The sequence below is a fragment of the Sapajus apella genome, unplaced genomic scaffold (genome assembly GCF_009761245.1).
Source record: "Sapajus apella isolate SASKATOON/1434 unplaced genomic scaffold, GSC_monkey_1.0 scaffold33, whole genome shotgun sequence".
Taxonomy (NCBI): Eukaryota; Metazoa; Chordata; class Mammalia; order Primates; family Cebidae; genus Sapajus; species Sapajus apella.
In genome coordinates, this window is record NW_022436973.1 from 4,979,371 (window position 1) to 5,003,161 (window position 23,791).

A 23,791-nucleotide genomic window follows, 5' to 3' on the forward strand; every position below is an offset into this window, starting at 1 on the left:
TGGTCCTTGGGTAGGAATTAAGGAGAAGGGCAATGCAGCCGTTCCCTTGCCAGAAATGGCTGGCAGAGTGGACTCTTCAGCTCCTGAGTGTCTCCTGCTGGAAGAGGTCATCAGAGGTGCCTGACAACCTGGTTTCCCTCAACTCTAGTCACAAGTGATTTTTCATTTCTTTTCTTTTTTTTTTTTTGAGACAGAGTCTCACTCTGTTGCCCAGGCTGGAGTGCAGTGGTGCAATCTCTGCTCACTGCAACCTCAGCCTCCTGGGTTCAAGCAATTCTCCTGCTTCAGCCTCCTGAGTAGCTGAGATTATAGGCACCTGCCACCATACCCCACTAATTCTTGTATTTAGTAGAGATGGGGGGGGGGGTCTCACGATGTTGGCCAGATGGGTCTCGAACTCCGGACCTCAAGCGATTCGCCTGCCTCAGCCTCTCAAAGTGCTGGGATTATAGGCGTGAGCCACCATGCCCAGCTTGGTCACAGTGATTTCTATTTCAATTGAAGCAATGGGACCAACTGACTCCAACTTTTTACCATGGACTTTGGGAGCATTCCTGTGGGTGAAATACTCCTGAAAAATGAGGAAAGAGTAACATGTGCAGGTGGTGATATACATGCACACTGAGCACATCACTGCGATCTTTGCGACCAAGATAATCCCCAAAGACCAAACCTATCTCATGCTAACAGAAGCCCCAACAGTTGGCATTGCCTGCCACCCGCCCCCCATCCCCAGCTCTCCAAAGGCAGCTGTTCCTCATACACTCCACTGTCTCCTCTGCTCAAAACCAACTCCTAAATCCATTCACCTGCAATCCACCACCTGAACTCAGGGAACTTGGATTTCTCAAGGACTCCAGCCCCTGCCTCCATCTCTAAGTCACTCCATCATAGTTTCTCTCCCAAAGACCTGGCTCAAATGTTCCCCTTCGCTCCTAAACCTGAATCCACCCAACGCCCAGATGCACTTGGGATTATGGTTCAACCCCAGTTGAACATTCCCCTAGGTGTGTATTAAAGGGAAAGTCTCAATGAGTGAGAATCAGAAGAACTGCCCTTGTGACCCACTTTCTCTACACCCAGCCTTGCTGGCACATGGAGATACTGATAAAACACACACACACACACACACACACACACACACACACACACACACACACAAATGAAAGAACAAGTAGCAGGGCATGTTTCAAGATTTATTAAGTGGGTGAGAGGACAATGGTCCAAAGCACAGAACAAGTCAACAGGACCAAATTCTTGGTTTTCAGAAGTCACACCAGGTGGAGGTGGGAGGACACAGAGGATGGCCATTGGATGGCCTGGCCTAGATGGAAGAAAACCAGTCTTTCTGGGTCATGGGTCTCTATGGCACTGGCAGAGCAGAGCCAGCTGAAGAGTCTTCAACTCTGGACCCCAAGTCTCCAGAGCCACAGGGCTTTTCCTCTGCCCACTCACACTGAGGGAAAAGTCGATCCATGTTGTGCTGGAGGCAACAGGGGCCAGAAGGTCTGGCCATGCGTCATGGGGTGACATCACTCATCACTCTTGGCTATGCCAGTATCTGCGATCAACCCCAAACAATCTAAAGGAGAAGTCAAATGAAGTCAGCAGCTTGGAATTTCCACTTTGGAAACACAGGCTGACTTAACCTCTTGGCATTCACTTACCATGAGGAGGTCCCTCCAGGGGAGCTGGGTCCGCAGGTCACTGTCCTGAGAGGCTCAGTGCCTGCACCTCTTGGGGTTTCCTCCAACAGTCTCCAGCCCAAGGTGACATTCCTGGAGTGAAGAGAGGCCACAGAGCAGGAGGCTACAAGTCCTTTGTCTCCAGTGTTCTGTCATCTTTCCTCAAGCTGATGTCAATGGGAATACCCCCAGTTAATCAATCAGGCATGAGTTGCCAGTTTTTTCATACCGAACTCATCTCAAAAAGGAATCTCAATGCTCTCAAAGAATAGCTAAAATAAAAACTGTCTTAAGAGTCTTGATGGGCAACCGAGCAGATGTGCAAGTGGCAGAGAGACAGCTGAAGACCTCTCAGGGTCCTCCCATGGATGTCCCACCTCGCCTGCTGGGAGCCAAGGACCACCCCAGCAGCCATTCCTCCATGCTCTCATTACTTGCCTGAACATCTGTCTCCCTGGTGGGACTGGACACACTTGCTCCCCCCAGCCTCAAAGGCCTTCTCACATTGCTACCCCTCCCTGGAATACCTTTCTACTGCCCATCACATCCCACTCCTTGAAAGACCTGCCCAGGCCCATCAACTTCAAAGGGCCGCTTCTCTTTGAAAATCTTAAGGCAGTGACTATATGCCACCCAACATCATACTTCGTTAAAAATAATTCATGGGCCAGGCGCGGTGGCTCACGCCTATAATCCCAGCATTTTGGGAGGCTGAGGTGGGTGGATCACAAGGTCAGGAGATGGAGACCATCCTGGCCAACACAGTGAAACCCTGTCTCTACTAAAATGCAAAAAATTAGCCAGGCATGGCAGCTTGCACCTGTATTCCCAGCTACTTGGGAGGCTGAGGCAGGAGAATTGCTTGAACCAAGGAGGCAGAGGTTGCAGTGAGCCGAGATCTCACCACTGCACTCCAGCCTGGGCCACAGAGCGAGACTCCATCTCAAAAAAAAAAAAAAAAAAAAAAAATCAAAACAAAACAAAAATAATTCACTCTGGGTCTTTCCACCATCTAGTACCTAAACCTTGACAGTGACAGAGACTGCTCTCTGATAACAGGAGGCTAAGCTGACAAAAGCCACACTAAAGCGTCTCCCATCGCTCACTCACACAGCAGCCTGCAATGCTCCTGAGACCAGAAGGCGTTGGCCTGAGAGAAGGAGTGTGTGAAAGCGCCAGCATTTGAAAGGGACAGGTGTAAACCCTCCAAACACGGGAAACGGCTTTCACCAATTCCTCTCCCTGCATTATCGATGACCAGAGCACAGGCAGCCCGTGATCATTTTTGAATGCAGGTGTACACAAGGCCAGAGAGAGATCCACGAGGAGAAACAGATGCCAGCAGCCTGTGGACTAGGTCCAGTCCAGGAAAACAACCCAGCCACGCACAGGACCCCAAAAGTGGCCCTGATTGCCTGCAAAAGCCCCATAGAACCTCCCTGCCAGGAGGAATCAAAGAGAAGTTACATGGGGCAAAAACCATGGGAAAATACTAGTTGGTAATGATAGGAATCATGTGGTCTCAAGTACCACAAAAGTCACCTCTATTAGAACGTTATTTTCTGGCCAGATGTGGTGGCTCATCCCTGTAATCCCAGCACTTTGGGAGGCTGAGGCAGGTGGATCACAAGGTCAGGAGATGGAGGCCATCCTGGCTAACATGGCGAAACCCTGTCTCTACTAACAATAAAAAAAAAAATTAGCCAGGTGTGGTGGCATGCGCCTGTAGCCCCAGCTACTTGGGAGGCTGAGGCAGGAGAATTGCTTAAACCTGGAGGTGGTGGTTGCAGTGAGCCGAGATCGTGCCACTGCACTCCAGCCTGCAAGACAGAGCAAGACCTTGTCTCAAATCATAATAAAAAAAAGACATTATTTTCCAAATGAAGAAAATAAGGTTCTGAATCAGTCCTTGATTGGGTAGTGGCAGAAGGGGATTCAAAGCCAGGGGACCAGAGGCTCTGATGCCTAGGTCCATTCATTTTCCATTACAACGTCCTGCTGCCCAGAGAGGAAGAGCAGAGACCTCTTATTACCAAAGTGAGACTCTGGAGGTTTCTCCAGAGTAGCAAGCCCTAAAGCACATGAAGGGCCAGAGGTGATCTGGGTTGGCTGGGTGGACAGCGGATCTGGAGACCCACAGTGCCATTCTCATCTCACCTCTTAGCTACCCTACATCAACCCCAAAGCCCCTGGGAACATGTACAGGACTGTACTAAATAGAAGGAACCAACATTCCAGAGAATGAACCAGAGATCTTACCTCAAGGACACTGAGGTCTAGCATGTTTGCAACATGGCAACTCCCATGATGCCTCTGCACACAGTGGATTATCTGCAACAGGTAAGATGCCATGAATGAGCACCCAGCTTGACCTGCTCAGGGATGGCAGGCGACAGGGAAGGGCTTGGCACAGTAGTTACCAGACAGTAAACATTCCTGAGCAAACACACTATTTCCTCATAAAATAGAAAACAGTTAACTCTACAGAGGAAGACATTGGATGGTCTATGGCAGGGTGGCCAACACTGACCAACATGTAGTTAATCAGCAAAAGATGGAAAAGGAGATCCAGCCAGGCGCGGTGGCTCACACCTGTAATCCCAGCACTTTGGGAGGCCGGGGTGGGCGGATCATGAGGTCGAGAGGTCAAGAGATCGAGACCATTCTGGCCAAAATGGTGAAACCCTGCCTCTACTAAAAATACAAAATTAGCTGGGCATGGTGGCGCACACCTGTAGTCCCAGCTACTCAGGAGGCTGAGGCGGGAGAATCACTTGAACCCAGGAGGCGGAGATTGCAGTGAGTCGAGATTGCGCCACTGAACTCCAGCCTGGTGACAGAGACACTCCATCTCAAAAAAAAGAAAAGGAGATCAAAACCAGGTTTACAGGAGTGTGCCATGGCTGAGTAGCAGTGACTCTACTGGTCATCAAGGAGAATTTAAGCAACACACATAGCCTGGTTCCCAACAAGAGGGAGCAGGAAGTGAAAGCCTTAATAACATAACACAAACAGCAGCCCCCAATCCCCTGGAGGCCCAGGTGTGTGCAGCGTTGAGAAGCAGGAGTGTAGGAAAGTTCCTGGGACACGAAGGTGACAATGTGGACCCTCCAAACACCAGACAACCTTTCCCACATTTCCTCTGCCTGCACTATCGATGACCAGGACATGGGCAGCTATGATCACTTACACATGCAGGCGCAGAAAATGGCAGAGGGTGATCCAGGAACAGAGGCCAAAGCGAGCTGCCTGGAGGTTGCCAAAGCGCCCAGCCCAAAGGACCTGAGTGCTATCCACTTAAAGCAGTACAAAGCTCTCATCTGGCCCCATCAAGAAAGTCACAGAAGACTAATTTCTGGTAAAAATGCCTAAATTGTTAGCTCCTCCCACAAATACTGAGTATCTGCAGGTAGCAAGACACCATGGGTTCAAAAGCAAAAAAAACATGCATGGCCTCTCCCCTCACAGAGCTTTTGCAGTTTCCTTACCTTACAGAAAGCCAAGCTCAGGAGAATGAAAGAACTTAGCCAGGCTGGCCTCTGCAACCGGCTTTGCCAGACAGTTCTCGGAATTCATGACCATGCCCTCTGCTGGGGTTCCCCAAAAGGGAAATCTGAAGTGTCCCCTCATAAGGTGCTCATGAGCAGCAGCACTTACACAGGGACATCCTCAGCCCGCGGACAGTGGGAGCCCCTCAGGGAGTGCAGATCAGGGTGCTGCAGGGAAGATGGGGGCGCTGGCTGGTGCAGCTGGTGGGAAACCAGCAAAGCCATCCAAGGGAGAGCTGTCATCTGTCTCCGGGAGAGCCGCACAGCCCACGAGGCCTAGGCAGAGAAAAGCGTGGGGAAGGGGCTTTAGTACAAGGCCCTGGCAAAGGAGCCTGGAATTAGCCCTTCTGGGGCCCTGAGAGCGTCCTCCATTTAAACCTCAGCCAACTGGTCTGTAAAATGGAGGTTTAACACCTACTTTTTAAAGGTTATTGAGGGGAAAATGAGTTAACGGCTCCAAGAGCGTGACACAATGACTGACTCTGTAAGCAACCGACAAACGGCTTTGGGGGCTTCCAACGTCAGGGGTCGGAGATCGGGGTCGGGGGAGTGAAAGTCGTGGGGTCACTCGCGCCTCTCAGCCCGCATGCAAGGCCCCGGGCACAGCGTTGCCAAGCCGTTTCTCTAGGGGCACTAGGCCTCCCCGCAGGGACCCTGCGCGGACCAGGGGGTCGGACGTCCGCATGGGGTTGCCTCAGCCCAGCGGCGGCCGAGGGTGCGGCTCACCCGCCAGTCTCTTTCCCGAGGACACACGAATCCCGAGGGGCCCACCCCGGCGGAGGGGATGGGACACTGCACCAGGGGCTGGGCCTGACGTCCGGCCGGCTCTCCCCACGTCCCTCGGGGCCTCAGTTTCCCCTTTTGTCAGGGAGGAGGTATACACAGCACAGGCCTTAGGAGGCCGATGGGGGTTCCTGGAAAGGTCACGCCTCGGGCGCGGCCCCTTCAGTGACTCATCCGGGGCGCCAGGACGGATGGTGCCGGGTCCAGGGGTAACCGCGCGGCTGGGGGCGGGGGCCGAAGGGCCGGACGCAGGCCGCACCTGCAAAACACTCTCCAGCGCTCAGCGCCCGCGGAAATACAGCGGGGGGCGCGGCTGCAGCCTAGAGCGGCGCTTCCGCCGGCCCCCGCCTGCGCAGACGTGCCTGCAGCGCCCCCTGGCCGGACGGAGCTGCAATTATGTCCCTTTACTAATGCCTTTTCCAAGCATTCATATAAAGGAGCATCCCTTCCATGAGTTCACCCACCCGTCGTGAAACAGCTTCCGTTTGAGGACACAGTGAGATCTATAGCCATCAGTCTATAACCCAGGAAGTGGGTTCTAGCCACTTCCTGGTTTACCAAATCTACTGGTGCTTTTGATCTCGGACTTTTAGCCTCCAGAACTATGAGAAATAAATTTCTGTTGATTATAAGCCACCTAGTTGATGATGGCACTTTGTTATACAGCCCAGTCAGGGGTCCGCTGGCAAATAGGTCATCCTGGACCATGGCCAGCCTGGTGTCAACACACCTTCCTCTCCAAGCAAAAAAAAAAAAAAAAAAAAAAAACCACCAAAAAAATCCTCTTCAAACATACATCCCTTCTAGCATTGGCAAGAGTGTGTCTGCAGTCTTGTTTTGTTTTTGACATCAGCAGACAAAGGGTTAGCCATTGAGAATAGACTGTTCTTTGAATGCTGTAACAAAGGCTGTCATAACACATGTATATCAAGAGCTCATCTTGCTGCCCTGTTTGCTGGAATCCCTCACTGCGTAGACCAGTGTCAGAGATGGGAAAGTCAACCTGGATAAGCAAAATGCCCACAAGGCTGTATGCAACCGCCAAACCCTCAATGGAATTTCTTAATAACTGGTCATTGAGAACAAGTTAAGGAAAAGGCTTGGGCTTTTAGATACAATGCGTTGGTGACAGAAACCTAATTTATGCTTCAAAAATAAAATACAGGATTGGAAAATAGGTTTTCTGGCCTAGAGCGGTGCTTCCGCCGGCCCCCACCTGCACAGAAGTGCCTGCAGTGACCCCTGGCCAGACGGAGCTGCAATTCTGTCCCTCCACTTATGCCCTTAATCCAAGCGTAATCTAGTGAGGGGAAGGGCAGAGGTCAAACTGGGCCTCCAAGACAACAAACACCAGAACTGGAATTCCATCCCTGTTCTGCAGCTCTGCCTCTCTTTCTGGGTGGACTTCTGACTTCACATTCGCTCTGGTTTTGGCTTACAATGAGGGACATATGCCACATTGACCCGGGGGAACATCTCCATTCTGCTTGCACTGAGGGTAGGCAGGACTGCCACATACGGTTGTGCAGGTCGTGTACTGCACAACTCATGGGAGCACCATTCACATCATAGCCTATAGTTGAGAAGCAGAGGTGCCAGGGGTGCTTGGGCAAGCTGATGACACAGAAACACTCTACTTAAAGGAAAGAAGGTGTTTTCTCTAGCGTGTTCTTCTCTGGTGCAACAGAGGTAAAGGAAGGGGGAACAGGTGTCAGGGAGCCTACAGGTGGTCACATCCCGCTGTCACCATTGATAAAGATGCAACTGATTTCCATCTGCCCAACTCTTGTTTTTTGGAAACAGGGTCATGTTCTGTCATCCACTTGCATTGCAGTGGTGCAATTATGGTTCACTGCAGCCTCGACCTCCCAGACTCAAGCGATCCTCCTGTCTTAGCCTCCTGAGTAGCTGGGACTACAGGTGTATGCCACTGGGCCCTGCTAACTTTTTAAAAAATTTTTCGTAGAGATGGGATCGTACTATGTTGCCCAGGCTGGTCTCCAACTCCTGGTCCCAAATGACCCTCCTGCCTTGGTCTCATATTCAGTCCATAACGTCCCGCAAAGGATTTTGAGATCCTGCTCCACAGCACCAACGTACACTTCCTATTGACGCACTTTCAGCTGAGATCACGGGTGCAAGCCCCCAGGCCTGGCCCTGTGCTCATGTTCTGCTTTTGGTATTTCATTAATTTTTTTTTTTTTGAGACGGAGTTTCGCTCTTGTTACCCAGGCTGGAGTGCAATGGCGCGATCTCGGCTCACCGCAACCTCTGCCTCCTGGGTTCAGGCAATTCTCCTGCCTCAGCCTCCTGAGTAGCTAGGATTACAGGCACGTGCCACCATGCCCAGCTAATTTTTTGTATTTTTAGTAGAGACGGGGTTTCACCATGTTGACCAGGATGGTCTCGATCTCTTGACCTCGTGATCCACCCGCCTTGGCCTCCCAAAGTGCTGGGATTACAGGCTTGAGCCACCGCGCCCGGCCTGGTATTTCATTAATTTTATTTGTTTTGTTTTATTCTGTTTTTTTGAGTCAGAGTCTCACTCTGTTGCCCAGGCTGGAGTGCAGTGGTGCTATCTCAGCTCACTGCAACCTCCGTCTCCTGGGTTTAAGTGATTCTCCTGCCTCAGCCTCCCAAGTAGCTGGGATTACAGGTGCCCACCAACATGCCCAACTAATTTTTGTATTTTTAGTAGAGACGGAATTTCACCATGCTGGTCAGACTGGTCTCGAACTCCCAGCCTCAAATGATCCACCCACCTCTGCCTCCCAAAGTGCTGAGATTACAGGCGTGAGACACTGTGCCTGGCCTGTAATCTCAATTGTCCTGTTTTTTGTTGTTGTTGTTCTTCCTTTTTTTAAAGCCCTCAAGAGCCAGGAGCAGACTGGGACACAAGGAATTTTGTTTACATTTCAGAATTAAGCGAGTGCTCTCCTGTTGCTACAATGAGCATTTCTCTTTCTTCTTTTGTATCACAATTAAAGATCATCTATTACAGGCCATGCAATGAGATGGGAAATACTGCCCCATCCGGTTCCTAACTTGTCCACAAACCAGCACAGGGGTCCGCTCCCCATCCCTGCCGCCTCTTCCTCTTCTTCCTCTTTCTCCCCTAAACCCTTAACAACCTTTCTATTGCAACTGTGAAGGACTCCTATTTGAGCACTTCAAAAACCCACCAAGAGCCAGACACAGTGGCATGCACCTGTAGTCCTAGCTACTGGGGAGGCTGAGGCAGAAGGATCCCTTGAGGCCAGAGAAGCATAGCAAGACCTCGTCTCCAAAAAAAAAAGAAAAACCCACCAAGGTCCAAGCATGATGATGCACACTGGCAATCTTAGCACTTTGGGAGGTTGAGGTGGGAGGATTGCTGAGCCCAGGAGTTGGAGGCCAGCCTGCACAACATAGTGAGACCTCCTCTCTACAGTTTTTTTTAATTAGCCAGGTGTGGTGGCACGTACTTGTAGATCCAGGCAGGAGGATCACTTGAGCCCAGAAGATTGAGGCTGCAGTGAGCTCTGATTGTGCCACTGCATTCCAGCCTGAATAACAGAGCAAGACCATGTCTCAAAGAACAAAAACAAACAAACAGAAAACCACCAAAGCACGCCACCTCCAAAAACCCATCTGTCTTTGGAAATGCTATCACCATCACTGTACGTACCCGATGTTGTATGTATTCACATGCTCAGTTGTTAATTTCTGTGCAATTCACCTGGCTAGTGAAATGTTACCTCTTCTGCGCAGGGCTCACGCTCTGTGAGCCTCAGCCATCCTTTGAGTAATTAACCTTGTCCTGGGGAACAAATAGTCCTAGATACACACAGCCTAATTTTTGCTAAGTCAAGCCAACAAAGGTCAAACAAAATGACAGCTCATGATGCCCCAGAGGCTTAAAAGTGTTCACAGAAGTCGAATGTGAAAAAAGCACAAGAGTTTCCAAGGATGGAGATGGACCCTCCAAACACAGAAGGGCTCTGTGCAGTTCCCCACCCTGTGCTATTGATGACCAAGACTCAGGCAGCTGATGATCACTTTCTAATACAGACACAGAGAGAGAGCAGCGCGTGAGACAGGGTGGGAGGCAGATGCCCACGGCCAGTGTGGGAAAGAGCAGCCCAGTGAGCATAGAGCCCAGCAGCGGCCACCCCGTCCTCCAAACCTGGTCAAATTTCCCTGGCGGGAGGAATGAAAGGGAACACACTTCTGATAAAAGAGGGGGGAGAATCTTGGCTCTGGGAAAGATCAGGATTGTAGTTATAAGAACAATGGCAACAATGGTAGGAACTCCTTTGCCTCACAGCTTCATTTTTGGGATGATTAAACTGAGGTTAATAATAGGACACAGAGCTAGATTGCGGCAGAAGGGATTGGGACCCAAGTGTCTCTAAAGCTCCATCATTGTTATTTTATTTTATTTTATTTATTGATTGATTGATTGAGACAGAGTCTTGCTCTGTCGCCAGGCTGGAGAACAGTGGTGCAGTCTCTGCTCACTGCAACCTCCACCTCCCGGGTTCAAGCGATTCTTCCACCTCAGCCTCCCAAGTAGCTGGGACTACAGGCATGTGCCAAACACCTGGCTAATTTTTGTGTTTTTAGTAGAGACAGGGTTTCACCATGTTGGCCAGAATGGTCTTGATCTCTTGACCGCATGATCCACCCGTCTCAGCCTCCCAAAGTGCTGGGATTACAGGCATGAGCCACTGCGCCCAGCCTAAAATTTTATTATTTTATTTATTTTTAAATTTAGTTTACTTTTATTGTTTTATTTCATTTTTTTTTCTTTTTTTTTTTTTTGAGACGGAGTTTCGCTCGTTACCCAGGCTGGAGTGCAATGGCGCGATCTCGGCTCACCGCAACCTCCGCCTCCTGGGTTCAGGCAATTCTCCTGCCTCAACCTCCTGAGTCGCTGGGATTACAGGCATGTGCCACCATGCCCAGCTAATTTGTTGTATTTTTAGTAGAGACGGGGTTTCACCATGTTGACCAGGATGGTCTCGATCTCTTGACCTTGTGATCCACCTGCCTCGGCCTCCCAAAGTGCTGGGATTACAGGCTTGAGCCACCGCGCCCAGCCCAATTTATTTCATTTTTTGAGATGAAGTCTCACTCTGCTGCCCAGGCTGGAATGAAGTGGTGCGATCTCGGCTCACTGTAACCTCTGCCTCCTGGGTTCAAGCAATTCTCCTGCCTCAGTCTCCCAAGTAGCTGGGATTACAGGTGCCCATCACTACACTGGACTAATTTTTGTATTTTCAGTAGAGATGGAGTTTCACCATGTTGGTCAGGCTGATCATGAACTCCTGACCTTAAGTGATCCACTTGCCTCAGTTTCCTGCAGTGCTGGGATTACAGTGCTCAGCCACCTTGCCTGGCCCGTCTACCTGTTTTCTTTTCTTTTTTTTTTAGACGGAGTCTTGCTCTGTCACCCAGGCCCGAGTGTAGTGGCACGATCTTGGCTTACTGCAACCTCCACCTCCCGGAAAGTGATTTTCCTGTCTCAGCCTCCTGAGCAGCTGGGACTACAGGCAGGCACCACCACACCCAGCTAATTTTTGTATTTGTAGTAGAGACAGGGGTTTTACCATATTGGCCAGGCTGGTCTCGATCTCTTGACCTCGTGATCCACCCGCCTCGGCCTCCCAAAGTGCTGGGATTACAGGCTTGAGCCACCGCGCCCGGCGAAAGTGGGGGAAGTTTACTTCTAAACTTCCACACCGCTTTCAGATATCATCCCAAGTCCTCCAGAGTCTGAAGTTGAGCTCCATCCCGCCAGGGGACGCTGCAGGGCTGCTCGCGTCGGTTCCGTCCGCTCTAGGCCGCAGTCCGCGCTCTCATCTGTATTTCCGCCCGCGCGAAATGAGTGTAGTTTCCTGGTCTTGCAGCTGTGGTCCTTTGGTGTCCCGCGCCATCGCAAGCCACCGCACGCCGTCTCTCGAAATCTGCAGACATCCTGATTTTTCCCGCGCTCTCTGCCACGTCTCCGCCGCCACTCGACGCCAGGACGCCGGGTAAGTCAACAGCGGGGCCCGTTGTCTGTGTCACTCTCACCATCCGGGGAAACTGAGGCCCCGGGGAAGACGGCCAGAGAGGTCAGGCCCGGCCTCTGGTGCAGTGCTTCGTCCCCTCTGCCGGAGTGAGCCCCCCGGGATTCGCGTGTCCTAGAGAAAGACACTGGCGGATGAGCCGCGCCTTCGGCCGCAGCTGCGCTGAGCCGGCCATGTGCATACATCAGACCCCTCTGTCCACGCAGCCACTCTGCGGGGAGACAGTGCCCCTGGATGACGGGAAACAGGGCTCGGTGACTTTTCGCTGCCCGCCCCCGACTCCTGGCATTGGAAGCCCCCAAAACCACTTGTCGGTTGCCTACAGCGTGTTAGTGATTGTGCCATGTTCTTGGGACTGTTAACTCATTTTCCCCTGAATAACTTTTAAAAGTGGTTGTTAGATGGAGTCAAAGAAGATCACTTTAGAGCTTTAGAAAAGATCAATAAATAAAAGTAGTTGTTAGAACCTCCGTTTAACAGGCCAGTTAGCTGAGGTTTAAATGGAAGACACTCCCAGGACCCTAGTGGGACAGTCTGGACTTCTGTCCCCGGGCCTTGTACTAAAAGCCCCTTCCCGGTGCTTTTCCCTACCTAGGTCTTGTGGGCTGTGCGGCTTGTCGGCCGGCTTCGCACCAGCCAGCGCCCCGTTCTCTCCTGCAGCACTCTGGTCTGCACCCCCTGAGGGGCTTCCAGTGTCCGGGGGTGAGTAGTATGTCCGTGTGTACGTGATGCAGCTTATGCGCACCTTCGGGACCCAGTAGAGGGGATAGTCAGAGCTCAGCCAATTCTGGGTTCTGAGAACTGCCAAAGCGGGTGCAGAGCAACGCTGATGTAGAAGATAGGGGATGGGCTTGGGGGTCACGTCCTGGCTAAGTTCCTTCATTCTCCTGAGGTTGGTTTTCTGTAAAGTAGAGAAACTGCAAAAGCTCTCTGAGGGCAGAGGCTTGGCTGTTTTTCTTGATTTTGAACCCGTGGTGCCTGGCCACGTGTAGATAACTCAGAATTGGTGGGCTGAATGTACAGCTGAGGCATTATTACCAGAAGTCGGTTTTCCTTTGGACTCTGGGTGGGGACACGTGGTATCTGTCTGTAAAGTGATGATGGCTCTCAGGGTCCTGGGTACCTTTCTCTTCCCTGGGGGTGACCCCCCCCCTGGAGATCTGGCAGTTAGCATGCTAAGGTGGGCTCACCTCCCCTTCATTGCCCCTGTATTCGAAAGTGATCGTGGGCTGCCCGTGCCCTGGTCATTGATAGTGCAGGGAGAGAAATCGCTGAAAGCACTTCCCCGTGTTTGGAGGGTCCACTCCTGTCCCTTTCAAACTCTGGAGTTTTCTCACATCTCTTTCTCACCGTCTTTCAGATGCCTCCTGGCACTTGGTGTCTGGTTATTACTGAGTGCTCAGTGCAAGGCTGAGCAAGGCTCATTGCAGGGGTCTGGGAGGCACTCACCAAGTTGTATGGGGGTGGGTCCCTGCCTCAGGGAACGAATGATTGGTGGTAGAGCCACAGCCACTGCGCCCCTGCCCCCCCCAGTCACACCCTGTGGCAATTACTGGTTTGATTGTCTTTGGCTCTTTCTATTGTGACCTTGAGGGCAGATATTTTATTGTATTTTATTAGAGACAGGGTCTCACTCTGTTGTCCAGGTTGGGGTGCAGTGGCGTGATCATAGCTTGAACTCCTGGACTCAAGTGATCCTTCCACCTCAGCCTCCTGAGTAGCTGGGACAGACAGGGCCTTGCTGTGTTGCCCAGGCTGGTCTTGAATTCCTAGTCACAAGTGATCCTCCCTCAGTCTCCCAAAGTGCTGGAATTACAGGTGTGAACCACCTCGCCTGTCTCAGTATCTGAGTCTTGATCTCTTGACTTAACTGGTGCTTGGCAGATGGTTGATTTTCAGCAGCTATGGAAAATAGGAGGTGGGCCAGGTGTGGTGGCTCACGCCTGTAATCTGGGAGGCGGAGGCGGAGGCGGGTGGATCACTTGAGGCCGGGAGTTCGAGACCAGCCTGGCCAACATGGTGAAACCCCATCTCTACTAAAAAATAGGAAAAATTAGCTAGGTGTGGTGGCAGGTGCTTGTAATCCCAGCTATTCTGCAAAGTGATGACAGGCTGCTTGTGTCTTGGTTATTAAAGGAAAAGTTGGTAATAAAGGAAAAGTTACAAGGTTTTCCTCTTGTGTAGAGGAGCTGTTGTCTATTTCAGACAGGGTGGCGTCCGGGCACTGTGTCAGTGACCCAGGGTGGGCGAGACAAGCTGTCAGTATGTTCATCTCCTGACACCCTGATTCCCCAGATGTGTTTTCTGTGGGTGAATGTAGTGGGTTCCTGGACTTGTCATAAGTAGTGCCGCATGCATCAGTTACATGTTGGCTTTTTCTTCCTGCAGGAGTGTCACACAACTGCTGCCCCATGCATGTGAGAGATGTCCTCTGGGACAGCATGGATCCTGAGGTTCCAGGTAAGTGAGGTCCTGACTGGTTCTCTAGAACTCAAGTTCTCTGCAGGCTGCGAGGCCAGAGGTATTTGGGTGCTGGGGAGTGGGGAGCAGGGACACAGGTGAAGGCGGCTTCCCTTTGCCCCTGTCTTTCCCCCCTCAGCAGGCAGGGACAGGTCTGGGCCTTCTTCTGCCTTCATGGGGTTCCTGCTGAGAAGGTGCTCCCTGAACTTGATTTGAGAGTCCCTGAGAAAGACGCTGTGATGTTGAGAGGAAAGCAGTGTGTTGGAAGGGACAGAGGGGGCCGCATTTCAGATTCAAGCCTGGAATCCAGTGGCCGGCTGAGTGGTGTTCAGTGAGCCTCAGTGGAAACAATGTCAGATAGTCAATATTGGTACCCCTCCAGCCCACTCTTTTATTTATTTATTTATTTTTGAGACAGAGTCTTGCTGTGTCGCCAAGGCTGGAGTGCAATGGCACAATCTCGGCTCACTGTAACCTCTGCCTCCTAGGTTCAAGCGATTCTCCCTTCCTCAGCCTCCCGAGTAGCTAGGATTACAGGTGCCTGTCACCACGCCTGGCTAGTTTTTGTATTTTTTGTAGAGATGGAGTTTGCCATGTTGGCCAGGCTGGTTTCAAACTCCTGACCTCAGGTGATCTGCCTGCCTTGGTCTCCCAGAGTGCTGGGATTACAAGCGTCAGCCACCATGCCCGACCTTTTTGTTTATTTTATTTATTTATTTATTTATTTTTTGAGACAGAGTTTCACTCTTGTTACCCAGGCTGGAGTGCAATGGCAGTCTCGGCTCACCACAACCTCTGTCTCCTGGATTCAAGCAATTCTCCTGCCTCAGCCTCCCGAGTAGCTGGGACTACAGGCGTGTGCCACCATGCCCAGCTAATTTTTTTGTATTTTTATTAGAGATGGGGTTTCACCACGTTGACCAATATGGTCTCGATCTCTTGACCATGTGATCCACCCGCCTCGGCCTCCCAAAGTGCTGGGATTATAGGCGTGAGCCACTGTGCCCAGCCCTATTTATTTTTATTTTTTTAATAGAGACGGGGTTTCACCATGTTGGCCAGGCTGATCTTGATCTCCTGACCTCATGATCCGCCCTCCTCGGCCTTCCAAAGTGCTGGAATTATAGGCGTGAGCTCTGACAGTGTGGGACAGGAAACACAGCAGCCTGGGCAACCTCGCCTCCATAAGACGTGTCTGGTCTTATTTTTATTTATTTATTTTTGAGACAGAGTCTCGCTCTGTCACCCAGGCTGGCAGGCTGGAGTGCAGTGGCACGATCTCAACTCACTGCCACCTCTGCTTCTTGGGTTCAGGTGATTCTCCTGCCTCAGCCTCCCAAGTAGCTGAGATTACAGGTGACCACCACCATGCCTGGCTAATTTTTTTGTGTTTTTAGTAGAGACGAGATATTGCCATGTTGGTCAGGCTGGTCTCGAACTCCTGATCCCAGGTGATCGACCCATCTCAGCCTCCCAAAGTGTTGGGATTATATTTCTGCCCATGTTTGCCTCCCTTTCAACTCCTGGCAGGGGGTGGTAAATGATCTCTGGGAATCATTAGCAGCACCTGTAATCTTAGGCTGTTAAGTGTGGTCATTGCCCTGTTAGCTGTTCTGTTCCAGGTAAGTCCATTGCCCAGAATGCTGGCATTGCCCTTCTTTCTGGGCTTGGCCTCTGCCCTTTCTGCTCCTGCATTCGAAAGTGATCATGGGCTGCCCGTGCCCTGGTCATTGGTAGTGCAGGGAGAGGAACTGCCGAGAGCATTTCCCCGTGTTTGAAGGGTCCACTCCTGTCTCTTCCAAACCCTGGAGCTTTCCCACACCTCCTCCCTCCCACCGCCTCTTAGATGCCTCCTGGTGCCAGGCGTCATCTAGTGGGTCGTGTTGCTCTTCTCCCTGGCTCAGGGCAGCTTACTGTGAGACATGAGGGAAGGGTGTGGGGTGATGGGTTTGGCTTCAAGGAGCAGAAGGGCTGGGTGTGGAGCTGAGGCAGGGCTGCTCTGCGCCTTCCTCCCGGAAACGTTCTCCGCCTCCACGCCTCTCCTTCCACATCCTTAGCCAACCCCCTCTACACCATGCTGACCCCGCGGAAATTGTGGCCTGACTTGTCTCCTGGCTCTCTGCTGTGGTCTTAAGGGCAGGGTCTGAATTTTGTTCCCTGCTTTGTTCTGTCTGCCTGATGGTCAGTGCTCTGACAGTGTGGGACAGGAAACACAGCAGCCTGGGCAACCTCGCCTCCATAAGAACTAAAAAACTGGCCAGGCCTGGCAGTGCTGCGTGCCCCTGTAGTCCCTGCTACTCAGGAGGCTAAGGCAGGAGGCTCTCTTGAGCCCTGGAGGTCAAGGCTGCAGTGAGCCATGGTCGCGCCACTGCACTCAGCCTGGGCAACAGAGTGAGACCCTGTCTCAAGTAAGAAATACAAGAAAGGGAGAGTCCCTCCATTGTAAGGAGATTGGGTTCATTGCATTTCGGGGCATTGGAGAAAATGCGGAGTCAGCACCAGGGTGGGCTTGGTGGGAGCAGATTTGGTGTTTTCCACCCCTTAGAGAACTCTGAGGTCATGCATTGGCGTTAGTTCCCGGCTCGTAATTCCCCTGCCTTTTGTGCTGGCCTTCATGGCTCCCCTGAGGATGACTGGTTCTCAGGTTGCCCCTGGAGGCATGGGGAGAGTTGTAAGATCAGGAACAAAGCTGGAGAGGAGGGGCCAACAGGAAGTCACTGATGCAGCTGGTCTACCCCATTGAGAGGTCTACCCCATTGAGAGGTCTACCCCATTGAGAGGTCGTCATCTTCCTGCTGAACATGTTGGTTAGTGGGATGTGTTACAACAAGTAATGTGTGTGGCTTCTTGTCATTGCAGGATTGTCAGCTGACCTCTGTCCTGTGTGCCCAGCGGCCCCAGCGGCCCCAGGTGACGTGTCTTCAAGAAGAGGCTGAACTGTGGTGCTTGTAAGGTCTGACTCCTGGGTGCTTCTCTAGAGAATGCACGGATGTTCAGGCTGCAAGGACAGAGGCTTTGAGGTCACTGGAGGGGAGGCAGGGGCTGCTTCCCATTGCTTGCCCCTCCACTGAGGCCCCCAGGGACATGTGGCCCCCCGTCTTTTCCTCCCCTGGCACTCTACTGCTAGATCGTGCCACTGCACTCCAGCCTGGGCGACAGAGTGAGATTCCATTAAAAAAAAAGGTGCAAGTTCTTAGACCCTGTCCAAGGCCTACTAAGTCAGAAGTTTTGGTGCTGCAGCCAGCAATCTGGCTTAACATGCTCTCCATGTGTAAGAATCAGAAGCAGCTGCTACGATTCTAGGCTGCAAACCTGGCCACTGGCTTATTTCCAGGTCTCTTAGTTTGGGCCCTTCCTAAGCTGCTGGCAATGCCTCCCCTCTCAGCTCACTTACTGCCCTGTTTTGCCCCTGTATTCGAAAGTGATCGTGGGCTGCCCGTGCCCTGGTCATTGATAGTGCAGGGAGAGGAATCAATGAAAGCGCTTCCCCGTGTTTGGAGGGTCCACTCCTGTCCCTTGCAAACTCTGGAGCTTTCGTACATGTGTTTATTCTCACCAGTGATGTTACCTCTTGGTACCTGGCTGTCATGCTCGAACTCTGTTGAGATGGAGTCTCGCTCTGTTGCCCAGGCTGGAGTGCAGTGGTGCAAACATGGCTCACTGCAACCTCTGCTTCCCGGGTTCAAGTGATTCTCGTGCCTCAGCCTCCCAAGTAGTTGGGATTAAAGATGTGCACCACCATGCCTGGCTAATTTTTGTACTTTTAGTGGTGATGGGGTTCCACCATGTTAGCTATGCTGATTTCGAAATCCTGGCCTCGTGTGATGCCTCAGCCTCCCAAAGTCTTGGGATTACAGGCGTGAGCCACCATGCCCAACCTGTTTTAAAATTTTTTATTGTCTATATTTGAAGTTTACAACATGTCATGGGACAGATAGAGATAGCACAGTGGTTACTGTGGTAAAGCAGACAGTCACTGTTTTTAGTGTGTGTGAGGAGCAGCTGAAATCTACTTGACAGAAATCCCTGATGTTGTGCGTGAGACCTCTAGGCTTATGCATCCTGTGTATCTGCTCGTTGGTGTCCTTTAACCTGCATCTCCCTATTTCTTCCCACTCCTGCCCATGGTAATCACCATTTTATTCTCTCTTTGTATATTTGACCTTTTTTTAAAAAAAAAAAACAACAACATTGCACACATAAGTGAGATGTGCACTGTTTGTCTTTCTGTGTCTAGCTTATTTCATTTAACATAATATTCTCCAGGTCCATCCACGTTGTAGCACATGACAGGATCTTTCTCTCTCTTTTATTTATTTATTTTTTTTGAGACAGGGTCTCCTGTCACCCAGGCTGAAGTGCAATGGTGCGATCACAGCTCACTGCAGCCTCTGTCTTCTGGGCTTAAGTGATCCTCCCACCTCAGCCTCCTGAGTGGCCAGGACTGCAGGTGCCTGCCGCCATGCCTGGCTAATTTTTGTATTTTTTGTAGAGATGGGGTTTTGCAATGTTGCCCAAGGCAGTCTCCAACTCCTGCGCTCAATCCATCTCCTTCTGCCTTGGCCTCCAAAAGTGCTGGAGTTACAGGCATGAGCCACTGTGTCCAGCCAGGCTGGAGTGCAATGGTGTGATCTCAGCTCACTGCAGCCTCCACCTCCCAGGTTCAAGTCATTCTCCTGCCTCAGCCTCCTGAGTAGCTGGGATTACAGGTGTGTGCTACCATGCCTGACTAATTTTTTGTATTTTTAGAGATGGAGTTTCACCATGTTGGTCAGGCTGGTCTTGAACTCCTGACCTCAGGTGATCCACCCACCTCAGTCTCCTAAAGTCGTGCCCAGCCAAGGGTCTTCTTTTTAAGGCTGAATAACACACAAAGTTCTGGGTGTGTGTGTGTGCACGTGCGCACCACATTTTCTTTTTCCATTCATCTGTTGATGGACACTTAGATTCTTTCCGTGTCTTGGCGTTTGGGAGTAATGCCACAGTGAATATTGGAGTGCAGATATCTTTATTAGGTGTGATTTGACCTTCTTTAAGTATGTGTCCAGAAGTGGCTGGGTCTATTCAATATACACTGATAAGCAGCACACAGTGGGCACGAGGATAGCATAGATGCCATTTCTGTCACGGATTGTCTGCAGATCCCTTCCTAGAGTTACGTTTTTCTTGTTCCTGAGACAGTAAGTACTAATTGAGGCAGCTGTGTTTGTGGGATGCTTAAGTGTTAAGTGTTCTCTGTCTGTTGCAGATGGGCCTGCTGTGTGCAGAGGCTCCGTGGGATGTGTTGTCTTCATAACAGCAGGGCGCTGGACCATGTGTCCCTGAGGTGAGATTTTTGGACTGTTGTCTGACATAGGTTTTTTTGCATCCTACAAAGTCATGTGCTTGTTCCCTGGGGCTTGGATGATGTAGGGGAAGCAAGGTGAAAGGGGTATCCTGTGGTTTCCCGTTCTGTCCTGCTGCAGGGCAGTCGCTCACATGCCTTCAGTGGCTGCTGCAGAAGAAGGGCCTCCCGAAATCTGCATGGGTAAAGTGAGCTCCCTGGGGGACCCTTCCTCCCCCAAGTGCTGGTGTGTCTGCAGTGTGCTGTGATCTGGATTAACAGTGAGTTTTTATTTCGGGGTGTGTGTGTATGATGTTAGGACCACATGCTCCTGACCTTTACCAATCCAAAAGCATTTCCATTTTTTTTTTTTAATGCTGGAAGTGTCTTTTGATTCCTTTTAGGGTCTTAGAAGGACCCAGTGGCCGTGGCTGGGGCTCTGCTCAGCTGGGCTGCTCTCCCTGCCTCAGACCATCCCCCAGGCTCCTGATGCTGTCTTTCTGTCCTTCCCTGTTCTTACATTGGAAAGTGACCATGGGTTGTGCCCTGATCATTGATGGTGCAGGGGTGGGAGTGCTGAGAGACATCTTCCCTGTGCTGGGCCAGCCTTCCCTTCCAAACCCTGGAGTTTTCCCATGCTGCAGCCTTTCTCCTGTTAGAGCATCAGAGTGTGGGCCTTTGTGGGCCCATGTGATGTGGTGGCTAGACCCGCCCCCTGACTTCTGAGGGTTCACTTTGTCTTTCATGTTAAGGATTCTGCCAGAAACCAGTCTGCATTTCTCTGTGGGCCCCACACTGGAATGAATTCAGATAGCAGTGAAGGGCACACGTGAGAATTGTGAATCATGGGCTCTGCTTCACGAAGTGTGAAATGTGCATTGTTTCTTCGGGAGCCGTCCTAACATCAAAGAAATGGAGAACGTTGTAGGTGGGGCTAGGAAAGCCGTATTCCTGTGGGTTACTCTAGCTGGTCACTTGCCCTGATTGCGAACTGCTTGAAAGAAAAATGGAACTTCTAAGATGTTTGTCCTTTTGTGCCCTTTCTGTTGGTGTTGTAATTGGGTGTGCATGGATGAGGCGCTTTAGCCGGCCTGCTTGGATGGGACCCCTCTCAGCGGTGTCAGCTTGGGGAGGAGGAGATGGCCTTCGAGACTAAATACTTGTATGTTTTCTTACCCTCTTAGGTCTCAGCCGTAGATCCAAGGATGCTCCAAGGAAGTCCTAAGACCCTGGAGTTCTGGGTTTGCTGATATTTCCCACCATGGTGAGTTGATGCCAAGAGCCAGAACCCACAGCCAGAGGCTCAGCTGGTCTGTGTTTACGCAGTTGGGAACCTCAAATCACTGGTCTCACCTGTCCTGTGTTTCAGAATCTCTTGGTGGTGTTTGTGGACACCAGAGGGACAGAGACTAGCGAGACCACCACATAAAGCATTTCCAGAGCTGCTCCCTGCTGCCTGCTCAGAGCACCCTGGATCCACTATTCACTTTGCACAAGATTCGGGATCCAGACATGGAAGACTTCAGGTGCCTCGGAGGACTGTGGACAGGGAAGGCCAGCCCTGCATCCCCCTGTCCATGCCTGGAATGACTTTAATAACCAAGAGTTTTACGCTTGAATTTGTAGCTGTCGTTCACTTTTTATCCACTTATTCAATAAACCTTACAGAATTGTTCCGCCTGCCTCTTAAGTCAGTGACAGCCGTGAGCCTGCAAGGCTGGCTTTGGGGAAAGTAGGCCATAGCTCTGATGATTTTTCACTCTTTGAGCCTTTCCTTTTTTTTTTTTTTTTTTTTTCTTGAGACGGAGTCTTGCTCTGTCCCCCAGGCTAGAGTGCAGTGGCACAATCTTGGCTCACTGCAACCTCTGCCTCCTAGGTGAAAGCAATTCTGCCTCAGCCTTCTGAGTAGCTGGGATTACAGGTGCCTGCCACCATGCCCGGCATATTTTTGTATTTTTAGTAGTGACGGGGTTTCACCATCTTGGCCAGGCTGGTCTTGACTCCTGACCTTGTGATCTACCTACCTCAGCCTCCCAAAGTGCTGGGATTACAGATGTGAGCCACCTTGCCTGGCTGCTAATTTTTCTTTTAAGAGACCGGGTCTTGCTACGTTGCCCAGGCTGCTCTGAAACTCCTGGGCTCAAGCTGTCCTTTTATCTTGTCCTCCCGAGTACTGGGATTGCGGGTATCAGCCACCACGCCTGGCTGATTTTTGTGTTTTTAGTAGAGAGAGGGTTTCACCATCTTGGCCATGCTGGTCTTGAACTCCTGACCTAGATGATCTGCCCACCTTAGCCTCCCAAGGTGCTGGGATTACAGGCATTAGCCACCGCACCCAGCCAATGCTGATGTGTTCTGACGGATCCATCCTGGTGGCTGTTGGTGGTGTTTTTCTCTGAATAGCTTCATTGCTTCAGGCCTCTCTGTGGTTACCTGTGGCTTCCACCTTTTCTCCCACTGCTGTTCTTTTCCTATGCTATTTTGCTCCAAACATTCTTATGATCAACTAAAGCTGGCTCTAGGACAGCACAGGCTCCAGACTCTGGCCCGGATTTGTTTGTGCCTCAGAAGTATGAGCTGTTATGGCCGTAGATGGCCATCAAGATGTCTCCTTGATGAGCAGGCAGGTCTGCTCTCAGAGGTTCCGCTGGGAGAATGTAACAGTGTTCTGGAGCTTGATCATCTCCTATCTTAGTGATCTCTCAAAAAGTCTTGCTACTCACTTGAGCACTTAGATCAAATCCTCCAGTGGCCTCTGAGAAGGTGTTGCTGGTTTGTGAGGGAGAATCGATGGGAGAGAATGGGGAGAAAGAGAAGATGCTAGGAAGTGAAATAAGAAGGAAAGAGGAAAAGATACGATAATTTAACTCAAGGCCGGGCATGGTGGCTCATGCCTGTAATCCTAGCATTTTGGGAGGCTGCAGTGGGTGAATTGACTGATGAGACCAGCCTGGCCAACATGTGAAACCCCGTCTCTACTAAAAATACAAAAAATTAGCCGTGCATCTGTAATCTCAGCTACTCGGGAGGCTGAGGCCTGAGAATCTCTTAAATCCAGAGGCAGAGGTTGCAGTGTCATGATCACACCACTTCACTCCAGCCTGGGTGACAGAGAGACTCTGTCTCAAAAAAAAAAAAAATTAATTCAACTCAAACGAGTATGCATCTGAATCACCTACGTTTGTTACGCACAGATTGCTGGGCCCCTTCCCTGAGTTTTTGTTTTGTTTTTTTTGAGACGGAGTGTCTTTCTGTCTCCCAGGCTGGAGAGTTCAGTGGCTTGATCTCGGCTCAACCTCTGCCTCCCGGGTTCAAGGGATTCTCCTGCCTCAGCCTCCTGAGTAGCTGGGACTACAGGTGCGTGCCACCACGCCTGGCTAATCTTTTTTAGTAGAGACAGGGTTTCACTGTGTTAGCCAGGACGGTCTTGATCTTCTGACATCGTGATCCATCTGCCTCAGCCTCCCAAAGTGCTTAGATTGCAGGCGTGAGCCACCACCCTTGGCCTCCGCTGAGTTTTTGATTCAGTAGATTTGGGATGGGGACCAAGCATCCTCACTTCTTTTTTGTTTTTTGAGATGGAGTCTCACTCTGTCACCCATGCTGGAGTGCAGTGGCAAGATCTTGGCTCATTGCAACCTCTGTCTCTTGGGTTGAAGCAATTCTGCCTCAGCCTCCTGGGTAGCTGGGATTATAAGCACTTGCCACCACACCCAGCTAATTTTTCTATTTTTAGTAGAGATGGGTTTTTACCATGTTGGCCAGGCTGGTCTCGAACTCCTGACCTTAAGTGATCCACCTGCCTCAGCCTCTCAAAATGCTGGGATTACACGTGTGAGCCACTGCGCTGGGGCACATTCTCACGTCTAACAAATTTCCAGGTGATGCTGATACTGCTGGTCAGAGGACCACATGAGAACCACTGCCCTCACCCCCAAA

At 51.0% G+C, this 23,791-nt stretch overlaps 1 protein-coding gene, 1 long non-coding RNA gene and 6 other non-coding genes across 17 annotated transcripts; 4 read left to right on the top strand and 4 right to left on the bottom strand.

Moving 5' to 3' along the window:
- Window positions 1–1,182: 1,182 nt before the first annotated feature.
- Window positions 1,183–6,333, bottom strand: LOC116562698. Of its 8 annotated transcripts, none has more exons than XR_004274065.1 (5): window positions 5,960–6,333; window positions 5,343–5,509; window positions 3,945–4,016; window positions 1,668–1,778; window positions 1,183–1,582 (listed from the first exon to the last, which is right to left on the bottom strand). It is a non-coding gene; the product is annotated as an uncharacterized LOC116562698 (long non-coding RNA). The 8 variants fall into 8 exon arrangements; XR_004274067.1 differs by having other exon boundaries at window positions 1,668–1,852; window positions 6,276–6,319; XR_004274064.1 differs by having other exon boundaries at window positions 1,668–1,852; window positions 5,960–6,315.
- Window positions 2,849–2,982, bottom strand: LOC116563096. The gene has a single exon (XR_004274224.1). It is a non-coding gene; the product is annotated as a small nucleolar RNA SNORA71 (small nucleolar RNA).
- LOC116563097 lies at window positions 4,753–4,885 on the bottom strand. The gene has a single exon (XR_004274225.1). It is a non-coding gene; the product is annotated as a small nucleolar RNA SNORA71 (small nucleolar RNA).
- Window positions 6,334–9,936: 3,603 nt separating the features above from the next.
- Window positions 9,937–10,068, bottom strand: LOC116563098. The gene has a single exon (XR_004274226.1). It is a non-coding gene; the product is annotated as a small nucleolar RNA SNORA71 (small nucleolar RNA).
- A 1,776-nt stretch (window positions 10,069–11,844) lies between these two features.
- On the top strand, window positions 11,845–21,529 carry LOC116562697. Of its 3 annotated transcripts, XR_004274061.1 has the most exons (7): window positions 11,846–12,033; window positions 12,665–12,771; window positions 14,458–14,529; window positions 17,389–17,482; window positions 19,778–19,855; window positions 21,037–21,116; window positions 21,222–21,528. XR_004274061.1 is itself a non-coding variant. In XM_032294967.1 (6 exons), the coding sequence occupies exons 1-5, from the start codon at window positions 11,882–11,884 to the stop codon at window positions 19,852–19,854; spliced, it is 459 nt and encodes a 152-aa protein (XP_032150858.1). In that variant the 5' UTR covers window positions 11,845–11,881; the 3' UTR covers window position 19,855; window positions 21,037–21,529. The 3 variants fall into 3 exon arrangements, 1 of the variants encoding a protein (XP_032150858.1); XM_032294967.1 differs by having other exon boundaries at window positions 11,845–12,033; window positions 17,389–17,439; window positions 21,037–21,529; XR_004274062.1 differs by lacking the exon at window positions 12,665–12,771 and having other exon boundaries at window positions 11,946–12,033.
- On the top strand, window positions 13,274–13,407 carry LOC116563094. The gene has a single exon (XR_004274222.1). It is a non-coding gene; the product is annotated as a small nucleolar RNA SNORA71 (small nucleolar RNA).
- On the top strand, window positions 16,217–16,350 carry LOC116563095. The gene has a single exon (XR_004274223.1). It is a non-coding gene; the product is annotated as a small nucleolar RNA SNORA71 (small nucleolar RNA).
- On the top strand, window positions 17,937–18,070 carry LOC116563093. The gene has a single exon (XR_004274221.1). It is a non-coding gene; the product is annotated as a small nucleolar RNA SNORA71 (small nucleolar RNA).
- Window positions 21,530–23,791: the final 2,262 nt, after the last annotated feature.